This window comes from Uloborus diversus, chromosome 7 (genome assembly GCF_026930045.1).
Source record: "Uloborus diversus isolate 005 chromosome 7, Udiv.v.3.1, whole genome shotgun sequence".
In the NCBI taxonomy this organism is placed as follows: Eukaryota; Metazoa; Arthropoda; class Arachnida; order Araneae; family Uloboridae; genus Uloborus; species Uloborus diversus.
Window position 1 is genome coordinate 4,379,429 of NC_072737.1, and position 19,895 is coordinate 4,399,323.

Sequence of the window (19,895 nt, forward strand, 5' to 3'; positions counted from 1 at the left end):
AAAACTTTAAATGTACCTAATTTCTGACAAACAAGAGCTTTGTGGTTGGGACGACTTATACAATCTCAAAAACTCATGATAACAGTTCTTATCTCAAAGGTAATTCAATACTTGATAAAACTTAACTATGTATCAATCATGGGCATAATTATTCAAAAATCATTTTCTCAATGAAAATGGAAATTTTTACGAACCTGAAGCGGGGTGATAGCATGCACTTTATTCTTCAGGTGATAAAGAAAGTGTAGCATGTAAAGGAAATAACTAGGCAACCTAAAAATTAGTAAACACTAATTAGAGCATAATAAAAAGTATCAAAAACTTCTTAAACCAAACAAAACACCTCAGTTTTCTGTTTATAATGGAACACACAGCGACAGACATACTTGTTGAATAAAAAAAAAGTAAATTACCAAAACTACCTACAATTCATTAAATTTTCAATAAAATAGTACATTTTAAATTGGCTTGCTCAACCTAAAAAATCAATAAAAATTGTGCCGTGTGTCAGGCAAGTGTTGTACTTCACATCCACCTCAAACGTTTGACAAATTCATGTGGTCACGTTCATTTCATAATCGAATTGACATTTGTTTTACAAATTTTAACTTATAAATATTTGTCAGAAAACCATAACAAATCATTTCCTTCAATCTAAATGTTATTAAAAGATACTGCCAGCAAGCATTGAAAGTTCTATAATTTATAAGCATTTTATTTCCTCTGCATCTCCTTTCAAAAAAACAAAAATTTGACACTGTAAATACTTACGTTGCATAAAGAGAAGGTTTAACTTGGAGTTTTATAGCTTGAAGGAACATTAAAAACGATACAAAAGTCAACTTTTGTCTAAGAAATGATCAGGAAAAATAAAAACCTTAACGTTAAAACATAAGTTAAAATGTGTTTTAATAGCAAGTCACATTCATTTAAAATAAAAATTTCTGCAACATACAGCATTTATAATACAAATCACAAGTTAAGATCTCCACGCATCACAAGTGTATGTTTTGTTTACTTCCACTCGTCGCCAAGCACGGAATTGATCGCGCCAAACCGAATACAGAGAGCTATCGTTAAAAAAATTTAATTTACACAATTTAAACTTTTGCCTTGTCTTAAAGTGTTGTTTTTAAATAACGTTGTGATTGGGATAATCGATTTAACAGAAAAAATAACCATAAAAGACCCAAATAGTGTGTCAGAATGGAATTTTAGCACACCGGAACACATGTTCTTGACATAATTACGCGATAGTTAAAGAAATAGGAATGGACTCACTCAAGTAAAGCTACACACGTATAATTTGAACATTGTAGAACAGTAATATGAGCATTAAAATCTTGGACTCGCCTTTAATTTTCCAGATTCAGGGTTTTTCCACAGCACTGTCATACGCTCCATGTTAATCCTAAGGGAGAAGAAGAAACACTGCCTCAGGCGGTCTTCGACCAATAGGAAAATGATGCCGCGTTATCGCAGCTCTGAAAACTAATAGGCTTTATGATTCGTTGAAGGTGATTTTGGTTGTAAAATGCCATATGGAGGAAATTAATCTGAAGTTGCATATGACGTGTTCCTTTAGCGATGAGCAGTAGTGACGCTAGGAAATGCCCGACGGGGGTTCAAGCTTGCCCGACAGGGGGACATAGATATATTTTTAAAATGTATAACTTCCCCCTCCCCCCATCTTTTAGTTTTTATGATACATTTAAAATAATCGATCTTATCTCTAATAAAACGACTTAAGATTTTGCATTTGTAGCCTATTTTCCAATAAAAGTAGAAGATATTTATTGGAACTAGATTAAATGATAAAAACGTACCTACTGAAGTTTTATATAAATGGTACAGACACAAAACGAAAATATGAAATTAAAAATGCGAAAATGGGCTTTTGCGATAAAAACCAAGTTTTCGTGAGGTCATGAAACTGAAGGGGGGGGGGGTGCTATTGAACCTTAAAATTTAAGGCGCAATAGCCACTTTGAAATTTCTATTCTATTCTATTCAAGAGTCACAACTGACTACAACTGTATTTATGTCGAGGACTGCATACAAAGTGCCTTGCCTCCATTATTTTATATACCGATAGATGGCAGCACCATCACCGGAGTTTGAAATTTCTATCTCTGTAAACAATAGACTCCGGTTATAATTAATGTCTTTTTTATTTTCGCAAACGAAATAGAATAAAGTAAAACTACTTTAAACTGAAATAATATTTAATTTAATAAACTATTTACGTACTGCTAATAATTGCTTCAAGCGTAATTCGCAACTCCAACGAACTATAGGGGGCACTGAAGTCACTGTCTAATGGCGGAATTGAAAACTAAAACAAACACACATGGTAACGAAGAAAATGCTAAAAGTGTTGTGATTTTTGTTCGTACGTATGATTTTTTCGCTTTATTCTTTTTAAATTAATTTTCAAAGTCTTGTTGATATTCTGACCCACGTAGCAAGAAATGAGAATTCAAGAAGCATTACTAAACGTCAAACATTAATGCAAAGTACGTAGTTCATAGTTCTAAGCAGCCATTTTCACGATGTTGAATTCGATATTTATCAATTCTTGATAAAACTAAATAATAATTGTGGCCTGACAAGAATAACAATTAATGCTAGAAAATTTAATATGACATTACAAATTATTACTAAAAGAAGATGATACTTCTTTGCTTTGCTTTGGCTAGCACTTGTTTTCCATTTGTAGCTGAGTTATTTCTCTTGAATTCCCGAATCGGTTAATTTAAAAATTTTCTGTTTCGATTTTTCTAATTTCTGAGTTACGATTTAATTGTGTCATATTATGCAAATCATCAACAAAATTCTCACGGATATATGGTGGTAGTTTTCTTTTCAGTTGATTGACAATTATTTCTTTTTACTTATCGAATTCTGTAATCTTACTACCATTTTATTCCACTCATGATAAAAATTGAAAATGGTTTAACTAAAAACGCGAAATCTTGCCAAGGCTACTTTGTTCGCACAATACCAAAACTATAACCCTAAACAAATTTGGCGATACCTTTCAGCTGAGAATAAAAGGAATAAAGTAAATTCTTTCTCGGTTAAACATTTTTCATTTTGTTCTATGATAATATATTCAAGAAAATATTTTGCATACTGTCCATTCCAACTAAATGCTGCTGTAAAATAGGGTAAGTTTAATTAATTTAAGATTAAAAAAAAACCCATATTCTTACAAATTCATACAAAACAATTAAAATCTTTACCTTGTATAACGTTATCCAAGTTTGTTAATCCAGTATTTTCGCTTTTACCAATTATTAAGGAAATAATGAAAACTAACATTATTTTGAGAAGCTCGAGAATACTACTAAGTGACGAATTAATTTCTGTAGCTGAAAGCAAACTAAGACACATCGATTGCGTTAATAAATACTCAGAACAAACTGCCTGTGTTTATGTCAACAGACACACGTGGAACGCTTCATTTGCAGTTTTGTAAATCACCGCAAGGTAGCGTATTCGAGCGCTGGAGTTCCGAATAACTCTCCAGAAAAGACAACCACACAAACACGCGTCTACTAGTCCAAAGAGCAACAAGTGTAAAATAATACTAACTGTAACCCATTAATGCTGTTTACGCGGGCCACATGGTGCGCTCCGTGCTTCTGATTTGAATTTGTTTCCTCCTGTTACTCTCATCTTCTGTGCGGAATACAACTGGAGTCTCTCAAAGTTCTTGTGTCACAGTGATTCAAAGTCGGCAACTATAAGGAGAAATCTGACCTCATTATTTAATCATGTAAGTAAACTGCTTTTTTAATTGAAATGTTTAGGCATTGTATCTCAATGAACAGCTGTGGTTTAGATTTTCGGAGACGGGGGGGGGGGGGAACTCGATTCTCCTTTTTTTTTTTAATGTTTAGATGTTTTAACTTTACGTTCACTGTACTCGAAACATTCAATCAAACTCTATCAATGACATTTATTATTAAAAGTTAAGGATATCCGACTTCGATAGTTTGTTTTTATACTGACATTACAGATTTTTTTAGAGTTGGGCTTACTGGGACCCATCTTCCTGACAAGGCCAAATCACCCTTTTTTGTTATAAATGCGGACAAAAATAATCGAAACTTTAATTTTCACATGGAATATTTTTTCCCCCCTTTTTGTGAGTCTGATGAATGTGCAAAAATTTTAGCTGCTTGTATCATAACTGGTGAGAGATTCCGGGACATGAACCTTAGGGTATCCTTATTTGGCACCTTTATCTTGCTACTACCAGTTTAGGGACTGATGTTTTGTCTGAACATTACCTTAAGCTAAAATCCAGGGTGAGAGTCCCACTAAAACTTATACAATACAAAAGTGACGATCAGCAGCAGGCTTAGAACCCAGCTGTGCTGATCCTAGTCAAATCTATAAATCCCCAATAAAAATTAAACTATTCCAGATATCAACACCCCTTTTAAAGTAGAATCATAATCTATATTTGAAAGTCCATAGCCCTCCTTTGAACCTGTTTCATTAATTTAATATCTAGTTATCAGTAAGTTAAAAATTAGAGACGTACCGAGTACTTGGTAACTACTCGGTACTCGGCTAAATTCTGATCAGATACTCGGCCAATACCGAGTAGTTGCAAAATATTGAATATTGTCAAGACAGATACTAAAATTTTTAAAAAAAAAAAGAGCAAGCATTATATTCTGCAATCATTTGCAATTACAATTTATAAGTCAAATTTAAATTTGGTACAGATGTGATATACCCCCCCATTTGGCGACATTCGATTTTTTTGCACAAAATTAAAATATTTTTCTCACCAATGAGGCGATAATTTTTTATGCATGGCATTCCTGGCCAAACTAACCTGTGTTTAGCAACCCGAAGGCAATCTTACAGATCTGTTCAAACTTGTTTACTTGGGTTGTTTGGGTTTCACGCAGGAGAGATATGTGGTGTTGTTTCGTGCAATATACCTTACAGGAATGCTTATTTTGTGTTAGTTTAAATTCAGTAGTTGTGTTTTGAAGTAAAAACATTAGAAAATGCCAGTTTCTTCAAACTTGAAGGTTAATTAAAAGTTAACTCCAACGTGGTGTGTATCTGTAACGTGCCATTGTCATATGATGTATTGTTTTAGACTGAGTGTGAATATTTATACCATATAAAAAGGTAAGTTCTTTATTTTAGAATTCAAAAAAAACCTCTCACTTCCAAAATTCTTTATTTTTACAAATTCTTGTAGTTTTTAACTTGATTTTTACTGTATGTAAATTAATTTTACAGAAATAGTACGGTTATTTTGTTCTAAAAGTTAATTCTTATCGATGCCACGAATTATTTAGACATTCTATTGACGTGCCTCCTTTAGGTACTGAATTTTATGTTAACAATTGAAAGTTCTTTCTCTTAAAAATGCTGAATTTTATTAATAAATCTGCACAATAATGGTGCATATCTCACACTTAAAACTGTGTCATTATTGTACACTGAACGGAAGGAGCCACCCTTGGGTGTCTCCATGAAAATATACATAACTGTGACCATACTCCGACTGTAATGTATATTAACAGTCGGAGGGATAACTGGCGAGCCAGAGGTCTCATAGTGCTTTCGTAATGAGGTCTCATTACGAAAGTACTATGAGACCGAGGGCTCGTATCCTGGAGAAATGATGAAAAAAAAATTAATTTCGACTTGTAATTAATACAATAATTTATTTCATTGTATTTTAATATGTTTACAAAAAACCCTGTACATTTTTGAAGCATATATTCGTCATGTTTTTTTGTTGTGCTTTTATGTTGTTTTTATATATATTGTGTTCTGAAGTGCTTTGATCATGTTTTTTTATCTGATTTTTCCTGTTGGTGCTAAAAAAGCATCCCTAAGAACGATGTATGACATATGTCGTCAAACATCGTTTTCTTGGCGACGCTTTCTTGGCGCCAACAGGAAAAAGTCGCCAAGGGTGGGGTATATTACATCAGTTCCACTTATTTATTAAAAATTGTGCAAAAAAGGTAAGCATAGAAAATATGGAATTTTTATATTAAAAATGGATTTTTGCTACAAAAAAAAATTAGTTATAAAAAATATAAAAATACCTTTGTGTAAAAAATAAAAGAAAATAAAACGACGTTAAAAGCACAGTGCAGGAACACTGCAGACGCCTGTTTTGGTGTTACAGGGAATTCCTTTTTCAATAGGGAAGTTTTCGATTTTTCAATTTTATTTTTATATGGTAGAGTAACGTGTATGAACATCAGAGGTGAAAAAAATTTTGGGATACGATAAGTAGTTTTTTTTAAATTAATTTTTAAAGTTCAAGCATTTGTGACGTCAGATGGCATACGAAGCGACGTCATGAGCTCTTCCGGTGAGCTTAGCTGACAAGGAGAAGCGAAGGAAGTACAGTTGGCTTCGTTTTAAGACGCGCTTGGCAGTTTGGCGATAATCTACAGAAAGCGCGGCAAGGAGCTTTAATAAATGCGCGCTTTAGAAGGAGCGGGTTTCTTTGTCTGTGAGATTTGACTTCAAGTTACCTTTCTTTCAATGATTAAATATGGCAAGCACTAATACTTACAAGTATTGTTTTGTACCCCAATCAGGGCCTAATACAGGCTGATTTTGCTACCGTTTTTCGGTACCTTCACAAAAATCTTGTTTTGAAATCGGCACTTTCACAAAAATCAAGTAATAAAATCAGTAGCTTCACAAAAACATCGGAAATTTCACAAAAATTCGCATTTTAAAATATAAAATTTGTTTCTCTGTTTAAAACAAAATATACTCATAAAATAAAATTATAAGCGGTTTATATGAACAGCCGCTTAAATAGAAACCTTTTTGTAGTATTTTAACTAATTTTTAGCTGTTTCACACCAAAGTGTATTTATGCAATATTATCGCAATCTTTAAACATCTGTTTTAAGGAACCGTTTTTATCATAACTTCCTATATTTGTACACAGTACATAGATCCTTAAACTGAAGTTACGAAGGTATTTTTCGTACTTCTTAGGTTTTCAGCTGAAAAAAAACAAACGAAACCTGTTAAAAATAATACTAGATGACATTTACACTTTTCGAACTAAAATTTCACTTGTTCCACTACTTATTTTACAAAAATTAGGATGCTTCTAAAATTTCACAAAAACAATGCTGATAAAAAAAACTTTCACAAAAATAGAATGATGCAATACTTTCACAAAAATAGGTAGCGAGAAAAAAATCCTGGATTGGCCCCTGCCAATGCACTTCAAATTCAAGGAGAAATCCCGGAAAACGTTTTGTAAGCGTTCCATGAAATACTACTAGAAAAAGTGGTTCGCTATATGCAGAAGAGAGAATGGCTCAGCGAAATCGAGATTGCATTGCTGTGAAGATCATTTCAACGTAAGTACTACTTACATTATTCTTTACAAATGCTGCTGTTTTTGACCTGTGATTTTTGATTACCCCTACGGTGTAAAATGAAATTTTATAATGTTAAAAATAACAATGATTGGATCATCGGCCTGTCAATTACAAAACTCATGAACTTAGAAGAGAACTTTACTTTTGGCAAAAATTGCTCGAAATATTTATGAAACGAATTTTTAGAAGTAAGCAATATCAACTCACACTACAACTTTTTAATTTAATAAATGACGATTATGAAACATTTTTATTATAAAAAAAAAGTTTCCAAGACGTCTTAAGTTATTGGAAGTGCTTATTAAATATTAGTTTGATTTAATAATAGCCAAAACATCTTGCATTATGTATGTTGCATCTTAGTAAGTTTTATAAAAATTACTTTGTTAAATATGTTATTCACTCTTGTCATTTAAGGGGGTCAAGAAGGTGGGCAATTGCCCCCCTCCCTGACTTTGGGAAATCAATATTTGCATGCAAATGGGTTGATTTTTAGTATTTTATTTTGGTACAATTTAAACTTATTTCACAACTTTTGCCCCCTCTCCCCTCTGGAAAAGTTCAGAATGACAATTTTGATCTTATTTTCCAATATGTATAAGTATTTTATGTAAGTAGTTGTACAAGAAAGACATGTGATGTCTTATACTTTGTTTTTCATGTAGATTGAGGAAGATTTTTGCAATGTTGTCGCACACAATCTAACAGCATGCCAACTAAAATTAAAAGATGGGGTTTTGCCAAGCAGATTTGACTGCCAACCGAAAAGAACGGCTGCTCATGCACCAAAAGAGAGTAATGTTGTAGCAAAGAAAGCTAGAAGAGAGATGATAGATTCAATTATAACTGAAAGAGATGAGGTAAGTATCTGTGGTATTATCTCTTATGTTACGTACACAGAAATAAACTAAACAGTTAATAATTAAACTTGTATTGCATGTATAGCATAGATTTAAATTGTTCAATAGTTGTTTGAAGGTTAACTAAGAAAATGGAACTTTGAATTTATGCACAAATTGCAAAATTGTTATTAGTTTGCGCATAGAAATAAACAGTAATTTTAGTCTGGTATATTATTTAGTATTTTATTTATTCCCAGTTTAATAAATATTTAATATGTAATGTTTTAACAATTTTATGAATTTCTAGAAATTAATTTCAAGATATTAAGGTAGGGGCCTTACCTGGAACTTATTTTTGTGGGACTCTTGTTTTGAAATAAAAATATTAGTAATTAAATTATTACTGATTATATTAATTAAAAATAAAATGTATGTTTTCTGAATAATGGAAATTAAATGTTTTACTGTGCAAGTAAAATTAACTACACATTTTTCTTAGTGATACCAGACATATACATTATTATACGAATATCTCAGAGAAGTTCCCTTTTAGTCCTGGGAGAAAAAGGAGGAAAAAAATATAGTTTTAAATTATTAAGTTTTGAAATTTTTGGTTTCCTAATTTGATCAGAAAAGTATTTATTATGGAAATGATGAATTAACTATTGAAAAGTGGTTTATAATATTTAATGTAAAAGAAAGATCTTGAAGTAGTTTTGGTCTTCCACAATATTCTTTCAAAGAAAAACAAAAGAACGGTAAAGTTTGAGTCTTATGACTTGTAGATCTTTAAGTTTTTAAATATATTAAAGAAAAATAATCTCTTTGGCTGGGTAGGGGAGGGTGGGGCTAAAAGTTCCGCAGGTAAGTCGTTCCTTTTGAAATAACTCAATGTTGATAAAAGATAAATATTTTGTAAATACCTGGTAAAATGGAACGTTGCAGCACACCGATGACAGCCATATTAGCCAGGCCAGTGCCGTCTGGTACATTAAAAGCTGAGCACGAGCATCACTGATCCACATTTGTAAATATTGTTTTTTAACTTTTTGGTCTTTTTCACAAAATTTAAATGATAGAGTTAAGTTTTTTGGTGTTTTTATGCAAATATCTATTGTGCACTCTAAAATACTGCGCTGATCAAGTATCTGATCAAAATTTGGTCGAGCACCGAGTAGTTACCGAGTACTCGGTACATCTCTAAGTGGCATATTTTCTAACATATGCTTGGTCTCTCTCTTTTTTTTTTTACAATTGTATTTTTTTCTTTAAATTTGCAGACTTCAACTGAGCCTGCTGCAGACTTTGAAGAAATAAACACTCCAACTGTGTTAGTTAATGCTGGCACTCAAACTGACAAAACCTATAGTAGTGTAGGTGTGCAAGTAGGGAGTTCATGTTTTTCAAATGTCTGCAAAGAAGTCCAAACAAATGATCTGCCAGAGGCTGCATTGGATTCAGATTCAGAGATCTCGGCTGCAGAAGAAAATTCTTCCGATGATTTTGGTTCCGGTGATTCCTCCATCGCAGAAAATTCTGGAGATGATTGTTGTCCTGTTGATAATATTTGTAATGATTTTGATAACAGTTATACTATAAATTCTAATATTGTTCTTTTTATTTTGCGTAAACCTAAAATGTACATCGGCGTGCCATCAAATCAAATGCATATTGTATTAGATTTGTTTACAAAACACACAAATTTGCAAATGAATGATATATATTTAGTTTTGATGAAACTCAAACTAAATGATTCATTCGAAAGACTTGCAGATTTGTTTGGGCATTCCCATAAATCAATTACCAGCAGGCATTTTGAGAATACCTTGCTACAAATGGCCAACTGTTTACAACACTTGATATTTTTTTCTAAGCGTTACAACAAGTTGAGCCTACCAATTGCTTTTAGAGCAAATTACCATGAAATTCAATCTATTATAGATTGTTTTGAAATTCCTATAGAAAAACCTACAAACCCAATACAACAAACTCAAACTTGGATGTGAGTACAAAAAGTGCAACACTATAAAGTATTTGGTGTCTTGCACTCCTAACGGGTGTATAACATTTGTGTCCAAAGGCTATGGTGGCAGAACCACTGACAAAACAATAGTGGAGCTGTCAGGTTATTTGGATAAAGTGCCAAGTAAAGTAAGTGAAAACAACGTAAGAAGAAGCACAAATTTGTAAATTACAGCAGACACGTGTTTCGGCGTTACAGGGAACGCCTTTTTCAATGCAAAAAATAATGAGCTTATGGATGAAAAGACATCCGACAAAAGCCAAGAGCATGCAGCTTAAAAGATAAAACAGCGGATTAGCCAAACACCAATGACAAAGTTATAAACCGATCAGGAACCAGTAGGAATGCAAGCAAAGGCCAAGAGCTTTCTCTTAGGTACGAACCCAGAAAGAAAGAATTCAATTGGACAAAGATTAAGCCGAAGCTTAAACAAAAAGAAAAGAAGTTGTCAGTAACCGTGAACAGCAAGAAAGGAAAAGCTGAATGGAAAACCATGAAATAAAATAAACAGAAACAAAAAATATTCGAAAAAAGGAAAAATAAAGATAAATAGAAGAAAATTGGGGGGGGGGGGGGGGGGTGTCAATCAAGACAAAAAGGTAAAACTAAACAAAGGAAGATCGATAAGGATCGATATTATTTATCTTAAAGGGCCAAGTGGCGCCCATATTATGGCAGATAGAGGCTTCAAGCATATTGAATCTCTTCTGCTTAAAAAAAGTTGCACGTTAGTTAGACCACCTAGTGTTGAAACTAATGTTCAGCCGTCAAGAGAAAATGTCTTGGCTGGTAAAAAGATAGCAGCTTTGAGAATGCATGTGAAAAGACTGATTGGACGGCTTAGAGAATTTAATATTCTCAAGCCCTTACATGTCTGGACCACAGTTTGGTCGGCATGTTAGACCACATGGTTGTGGTATGTGCTGGCTTGACCAATTTACAGTCTAAATTGTTAAAAAAATAAATGTATTTCCATAAATAGTTATTTTTTTTAAAGATTCGTTCCTTCCATCACTTTTATGTACTGTAATAAGTAAAATTTTAAAGTTTCGAAAAACCTTATGAATCAATTATATTAATATTAGAAAAATTCAAATACTGTATTTCTTTCCAACCTTTTAAACCGTAGTGATCATATTTTTTATATGCCAATAAAATTTTTCATTTATTTTGTCTTTTATAAACTGCATATGCCTTTCTATTAAAGAAATTCTCCACATTAAGTAAAATTATAAAGTCAAAATGAAAACGTAGTAAAGCATTTCTAAGGCAGAACATTAATTAATATTGTAAATGCCTAATTTGGTTTATGGTTGTCTGAAATTTTACACAAGTTGATAGTTTATTTTTTCAAATATGATTTGGTAAATGGTAGTAATAGTAACATGTTATGGCATAAATGAAGAATGTTGAATATATAAAAATAAAACCTGAAGTTGCATAAACTGTCGTTACAAAGTATTCATTGATTTTATGCTATTTTAATCTGCTTAGAAACCCCTAACGTAACATCTGAATGGTTATTTTAAAATAAAAATTGGGGGGCCTGTGTTTTTTTACTCGATGTTGTCCATTATAAACAAAAATATAAATATAGCGAAAAGCAAAATGTTATTCATGTTTTATTCAGATTTGAAAACTGATTTAATTAAAACTAAAAAAGTGCATATTTTAATTTTCTTACAGCGCTTTGCATATGTATAATAGAGGATTTTGTAACGAGTCATCCAGTATGTATTATTACCTGAAATATAATTTTTCCCTTTAACATGTGCTTACTTTTATCAAATGTGGCTGAACCTGAAAACGCGACATACTTATAACTAATTTCAACATTCTGTTTATTCTAATATTTTCAAATGCTTGCTTCAATTTTTTAAAGGTAGTCAATGCATAATTTACATTTTAAGATAGACTTTTTAGCATACCAGCTTTAAGTACTACATTAGTTTTAATTACTGAAGTTATGTTGAAAGTTTTCAATATGATTTGAATGTCAGACAAGTTTCAAGTTTTGCCTCAAACTGTTTTAATCAGGGTGGTGACAGGAACTATGAAAAAAAGTTCCCTGACTTTTCCCCTGATGAAGTTCACCAAATTTCCCTGTTTTACGTTACCAATAGTAATGGTTTCCTTTTTTTTTTTGCTTAACTTGAAATCCATTGTATGTTTGTGTAAAATGTAGTATTTTAAATGTTTTAAGTTGTGTAAAGTTGATGAACTAAAGATATATTTTAAAAAGATGCTATTTTTTAAACAAAATGGCCAAAAAGAAAAGGTCAATTTTTTGGGGGGAGAAAAAAAAAAATACAAAACACTATATTAAATTTTTCTGCATGGAAAGATACTTTACTTCCAGAAACCACTTAGCTTAAGAATTTTAAGACACTATTAAAATCACTCTTAAAAACATATGTGTATTTATGGTAGAACTGAAAAGTAACTGAAATTATTTTGAACTAAATTTTCAAACAGTATAATAATTAAAGTAAGACAAAACAACGTAAGCAGAAGCACAAAATTTGTAAATTACAGCAGACACGTGTTTCGGCGTTACACGGAACGCCTTTTTCAATGCAAAAAATAATGAGCTTATGGATGAAAAGACATGCGACAAAAGCCAAGAGCAGATAAGCATGCAGCTTAAAAGATAAAAACAGCGGATTAGCCAAACACCAATGACAAAGTTATAAACCGATCCGGAACCAATAGGAATGCAAGCAAAGGCCAAGAGCTTTCTCTTAGGTACGAACCCAGATTGAAAGAATTCAATTGGACAAAGATTAAGCTGAAGCTTAAACAAAAAGAAAAGAAATTGTCAGTAACCGTGAACCGCAAGAAAGGAAAGCTGAATGGAAAACCATGAAATAAAATAAACAGAAACAAAAAATATTCGAAAAAAGGAAAAATAAAGATAAATAGAAGAAAATGGGGGGGGGGGGGTGTCAATCAAGACAAAAAGGTAAAAATAAACAAAGGAAGATAGATAAAAATGAATGGGAAAAGAGGGGGGGGGAATGGGGAAAGGAAAGTATTAAAGATATGGGAGCCAAATGTTAGAAAAATATGGAACTGCACTAAGATCGTTAACTAAGTTAGAACTGTTCCTCAAAATATGAAAGGATTCCCAAAAGTCAAGATCTGATGAATTGGGGCATTTTTGGATAATCTGATAAGAGTTAAAATTAAAAGAGTGATTCGAATCCCAACAGTGTTGAGCAATACTAGAAGAAATTTTAAATGGTTCAAAAAACGAAATTTCTTAATCCGAAGATTGGCAAACTTGTTCTTCGTCGGAACTTCTTAAAGTGGAACTTAATTATCTTAAAGCTGTGGCAATTGATAGAGACTATCCGCCAACTTTGATTGATTCCATTTATAAAAAACTTTCAAATAAATGCCAAACTAATGTTCTAAACCGAACCTTCATCAGAAAGAATTTGGTTGTTTTGCCATTCTTTCCATCTGTAAGCTATCAGGTTGCTAAGATTCTAAAACGTTTCCAATTCCAGGTGGTGTTCTCTCCTATTAATAAACTTTCATTCTTTTCTCTTAAAGATCCTATTCACCCTCTTAATTGTTGTGGAATTTATAGAATTAATTGTAGTTGTAAACTTGCCTATATTGGACAGACTCGGCGTGCTTTAAAAATTCGCTTGAAAGAGCATCAAAATTATGTGAAAAAACAACAATTAAATAAGTCTAGTATTGCTCAACACTGTTGGGATTCGAATCACTCTTTTGATTTTAACTCTTATCAGATTATCCAAAAATGCCCCAATTCATCAGATCTTGACTTTTGGGAATCCTTTCATATTTTGAGGAACAGTTCTAACTTAGTTAACGATCTTAGTGCAGTTCCATATTTTTCTAACATTTGGCTCCCATATCTTTAATACTGTCCTTTCCCCATTCCCCCCCCTCTTTTCCCATTCATTTTTATCTATCTTCCTTTGTTTATTTTTACCTTTTTGTCTTGATTGACACCCCCCCCCCCCCCCCCCATTTTCTTCTATTTATCTTTATTTTTCCTTTTTTCGAATATTTTTTTGTTTCTGTTTATTTTATTTCATGGTTTTCCATTCAGCTTTCCTTTCTTGCGGTTCACGGTTACTGACAATTTCTTTTCTTTTTGTTTAAGCTTCGGCTTAATCTTTGTCCAATTGAATTCTTTCAATCTGGGTTCGTACCTAAGAGAAAGCTCTTGGCCTTTGCTTGCATTCCTATTGGTTCCGGATCGGTTTATAACTTTGTCATTGGTGTTTGGCTAATCCGCTGTTTTTATCTTTTAAGCTGCATGCTTATCTGCTCTTGGCTTTTGTCGGGTGTCTTTTCATTCATAAGCTCATTATTTTTTGCATTGAAAAAGGCGTTCCCTGTAACGCCGAAACACGTGTCTGCTGTAATTTACAAATTTGTGCTTCTGCTTACGTTGTTTTGTCTTACTTTATTGTTCAGCACAAAGGTATTTATTTTTCTTAGTATAATAATTGTTGCAAGAATAAGAAGTAATAGTGAAAGAATAGAAGTAATGAAGTTATTCTTATATAACTAATTGACATATTTATGCAAAACAGATGAAACCTTTTGACATCTATTCCTAGAGAGCTTTTCTCTAATCAAGAACAAAGGTTTTAATGAATGAATACAGCATTTTAACAATTAAAAAAAAAAGATATTTACTTAAGTACACAAGTTAACTCTATTTCGAGTGATTTCAATATGTAACGAAAAAAATCTTAGATTGCTTTTATATCAAACTTTGAAATGCAAGAAAAAAAAAGTTAATTTCAAAATATATAAAAGAAAATACAACTTGGTTATAAAATAAAAGAATCATTTAAGTCTGAAGAAAAGAAAACCCTTATAATCTGCGGCAACAAACAAAGTTTTTTTGATTGAAAGTTCAATTTTAGCAATTAAATTTAAAACACGAAGAAGTAAAGACTTTTAAGCTTTTATCAGCATTAATTCAAAAAACAAAGATTTCTTGAAATCGTGATTACAGTACATTAATCACTTCGAGACAATGGAATAAAGGGAAAGGAGCTAAGGCATTAATGAAGGCTTCCTCTTTGCCTGTGTGTTTGTTTATTTTATGTCGCATTGAAAGCCTGAAAAGAAATTTCAAGCTATGTAAAATAAACAACCTAACAGACACAGAAGCAATCTTAGGAAGTTCATCCTTTGGTTAATAAGTAAGATTCAATACTTTGACGTTGAGGAAAAAAGATGCACAAATACGTGGCAGTGTATAATCGCACCTCATTAATTTTACTTTTTTTTTTAAACAGATAATTGGCCGAAAATGCGTAGGGAATCAGGATACTTAATTTTGTAAAGCAAAAAAAAAAAAAAAAATTCTTCATGAAATCAATTTTCCCCGATTTTTTTATTTTTTCGAAATTCCCCGATACTTCCCTGATGAATAAATTTCCCTGATCTGTCGCCACCCTGTTTATGTATGTTGACTTTCCTTCCACCATTTCTGCTTGCAACTGTTTTTTATATCACTGTAATAGAAGTGTCAAATTTTTAAAATACGGTAACTGCCATTAAAATAGCTGTGGATGTTAAGGTAATAAAAAAAATGTGGATTTAGAATTTTAGCATTTGTATTGATGATGTTTCAAATTCTGCTGTTACTGTACTGTTCCTAGCTCCCAATTATCTATATTTGTATTGTGATGTCCTCTTGAATAAAAATACTGTAAGTTAGAAAACAAGTCGTTTATTGTTCAATATATATGCCAACAAAAACACATGAAATTCATACAAAGCTTCAGTAGCTACATTCAAAATGCAATCAATGTTTCTATGCAATATATAAACAGGTATATCACATATGATTTAAAAAGTTTTAAGTTAAATATTTCTATTTTCACTATAATCTGTTTCCTGGTCTTTTATATATTTCATGTAAATTAGTTTTTGAGGGCAGAATAGCATGCAGCACAGGCAGAACACCTTGTCTTTCCTCTCACATACATACAAATTAGAAGTGTATTTTCATGTTTAGTTTTTGCCAGTTCTATGGTGGTTAAATCCAGTTTTGGCCGGTTTTAGCCAATGGCCTGGATAAAATCAGTTTTGTTCGGCCAAAACTACAACCCTCATTTTTTAAAGATATGTAAAACTTTTGTTCATGTGTAAAAATAAATAAAAATCATCAACAAAATGTCCTAAAAAAGTGCAAATCCTCAGTGTAAAAACATTTTCTCAAACTCCAAAGCTAGAGACTGGTACGATTATCTGATCTGACAAAAATTTTTTTTTCCTGAGAATGCTATGCAAAGTCCTTTTTCTACCTTCTGATCTGAAGAAATATCTGTACCTCAGTACCAGACTATCACAAGTCCAAAAATTGCGATTTTCCATTTATTAGTGGATGTGTCACACAATTTTTTACCAGTGTTGAAAGAATGCGCGTCGCAATTTTTGCATGCGCCAAACATAGTTTTCTCTTTCTCCTGTTACGTAGCCACCTGTTACTCTGGCTCTGAGGTACAGGTGTAAGACGTCTAGGAGAAACTATAGATACCCTAGTGTAATTTGTGTTTGGAAGCATTTCTCTGGAGAAGGACTGTTGAGAATTCATATGACTTGCATTACTGGCAGGAAAGTTTTCCTGTGAATAAGCTTTTTCTACAATCAGGGTTGGCAAAAACCCGGGTTTTTTTTAAAAAAGCCCATGGACCCAAGGTTTTTTGGTTTTTTTTTTACATAAAACCCAAAAAAAACCCAACTATAGCTTGGTTTTTAAAAAGATATGTGGATTTTTTTGTCTTTTTGTAGGGAAAATGTGGGGTACTTGTAGCATATTGTAGCGTAAGTATATGAACAAAGGGCAAAAGTTGTCTTGGGTTAAAAAAAAAGCTGGAAAACTAGTTAAAATTCAGCGATTTCTGAAGAAAAGTATAAAAGACGACAAAGCCCAAGAATGGTGTAGTTTCAAATTCTTTAGTTTCCATGATTACCAACAGTTAATTCAAAGTTACTTCTTGAGTGATAAAATCTATTGTTCGTTTTTAATTTTTTTTTTTTTTTTTTGCATTTTACTTTATTGTATTTCATTTTGTTATGCAAAACTACTGTAGAACCTCAAGTACTTTAAATCCCTATTTACTGAATTCCAGCTTAATCAAGATATTTCTTTGAATTTTATGTTGCCTGTTTTTCTATTTCTGTGTACAAAGTAAGAAATATAAAACTTTTTCGTAAGATAATGAAAATACTGTACATCCTATTCTGTTTTCTGTCCAACTGTTTGTAAAACCTGTTAATTTCTAAAAAAAAAATACCTTGTTTATTCGAGATTTGCAACATGTTGGGTTGCAGAAAATAATTCACATGAAAACCTTTTAGCTAGAGTAGTTTCCTCTGTTCAATCTACAAATATTGAGAAAATCAGACGTGACAGGACTTAGTCAAGATAATTTGAGTTATTTCTTGACCAGTTAAAGAAAAAAGATAAATATATATTTTTTAAATCTTTGAAGAATTTTTGAATGCCCTTAAGAGTTAAGAAATACTATTAAACTTCAAAACTCATTTTTTATGTCCATTGCCTGTGGTGAAGAACAAATAAAAAATAAGTTTAAATTGTGAAAGTATTTAAATTAATTATTTTTTTTTAAACTTCTCAGAAAATTTTAAAAAAACCCAAAAGTGAGCTAAATAATGGGTTTTTTTTAATGGATTTTTTCAAAAAAAAAACCCATTGGGTCCAACCCAGTTGGGTCCTATCCAGCCAACCCTGTCCACAATCCGCAGTTCAGTCCGCAGTGCAGTTTCAGCACTTTCTGCCAGTACTGTTGTGCAACAGTACTGGCAGAATCAGGGTTCGCCTCAATATATATCAGTCGATATATATCCGATATTTATTTTGAAAATATCAGGATATTTTGATATTTTTTTTTCAACTACGGTATTTTCAATATAAAATTTATGTTAATCATAGTAATATTAAAGTAAGAAAAACAACGTTAAAAAAAAGCACAAATTTGTCCATAACAGCAGACACGTGTTTCGGCGTTACAGGGAAGCCCTTTTCAATGCAAAAAGAAATGAGCTTATGGATGAAAAGACATCCGACAAAAGCATTCATCCATAAGCTCATTACTTTTTCATTGAAAAAGGCGTTCTCTGTAATGCCGAAACACGTGTCTGCTGTAATTGGCAAATTTGTGCTCTTTTTTTAACGTTGTTTTTCTTACTTTACTGTTCAGCACAAAGGTATTTATTTATCTCATAGTAATAGTGTTCATTTAGAGTTGAAAATAATTAAAAAGTTGTGTACTATATTTTTATGATGTATTAATACATCATTAATTTTACAAAGTAATGTCATTTTTATTTTGTATGCGTAAAATTGTTGGTGTTGTAACAATTTTAATCCACATTAAAAGTGCCTAATTAAATATTAAACGTTGGTAAGAAAAAAAGAAAATGTTTTATGGCTGTGCAGTGACAAATGCATATTTTTATTTCTGAGCTATACAACTGTGTAAAAGTAGCTAACAGGACAAAAAAAAAAGTGTAAAACAGCTAAAGCTAAATTAACTCCATTAATGAAAGATAAAAATATTAAATGAAATATTAGACATAAATTCTGAAAGAAACCTTAATTTTAAGTCTACATATTGTAATAACAGTATAAGAAAATAAAGAGTAATTGGAGGATGCATTTACTATTTTAAGGATTTTAGTTTGTGCCGATTGAAAATATCGGAAATTTTCAAAAATATCATATTTTCGAACCCTGGGCAGAATACATACTCTTGATGAATTCGTTTACAGGTTTGAAATTCTTTGAGTACAATACTGATATTTCAGGCGACTCATGTAACTTTTTAATTGCAAAATAAAAAAACGAAAAAAGTCTTAAAGTGTGTTATTAGCCTTTTTTTAAATTTTATCATGCTTTATATTAGTATACTTTTTTTTAATGAAAAAAATTGAATGAGATTATGCTTAGTGCCATTTTCAAAATTATTTTCGTTTTGTAGTCGATAATAGAAACCAAACCAACCAAATCTTAAAAAATCAGTAACATCAAAGTATGCATGCGAAAAAAAATCATTTAGAACATTCTTTTTTTTTTAACCGACGAAAAAACGGAGGAGGTTCTCAATTCGACACGTATATATATATATTTTTTAATGTATGACCACGCATAACTTTTTACAGAGCAGTCTGATTTTGATAATTCTTTTTTTATTGGAAAGGGTATACCCCGATGGTCCCATAAAAATTTTGAAAAAAAAAAATCCTACCCTAAGGGTGGGAAAAAGGGGTTGATTTGTTGTTCACTCACAGATTTTTAATGTATGACCACACATAACTTTTTACAAAATAGTCCGATTTTGATAATTCTTTTTTTATTGGAAAGGTTATACCCTGAAGTTTGTCTCATATAAATTTGGAGAAAAAATTCCTACCCTAAGGGTGGGAAAAGGGGGAGATTTGTTGTTCACTCACAGATTTTTTTTATATATGACCACACATAACTTTTTACAGAATAGTCCGATTTAGAATATTCTTTTTTTTATTGGAAAGGGTATAGCCTGAAGTTGTTCCTATATAAATTTGAGGGAAAAAATTCTACCCTAAGGGTGGGGAAAG

At 31.8% G+C, this 19,895-nt stretch overlaps 1 protein-coding gene across 1 annotated transcript in view; it reads left to right on the forward strand.

Moving 5' to 3' along the window:
- Window positions 1–19,895, forward strand: part of LOC129226186 (zinc finger protein 271-like) — a 77,502-nt gene that overhangs the window by 22,952 nt on the left and 34,655 nt on the right. The window contains exon 3 of the mRNA XM_054860786.1: window positions 9,529–9,817. Within this exon, the coding sequence (XP_054716761.1) occupies window positions 9,529–9,817 (289 nt within the window). The remainder of the gene's footprint in view (window positions 1–9,528; window positions 9,818–19,895) is intronic.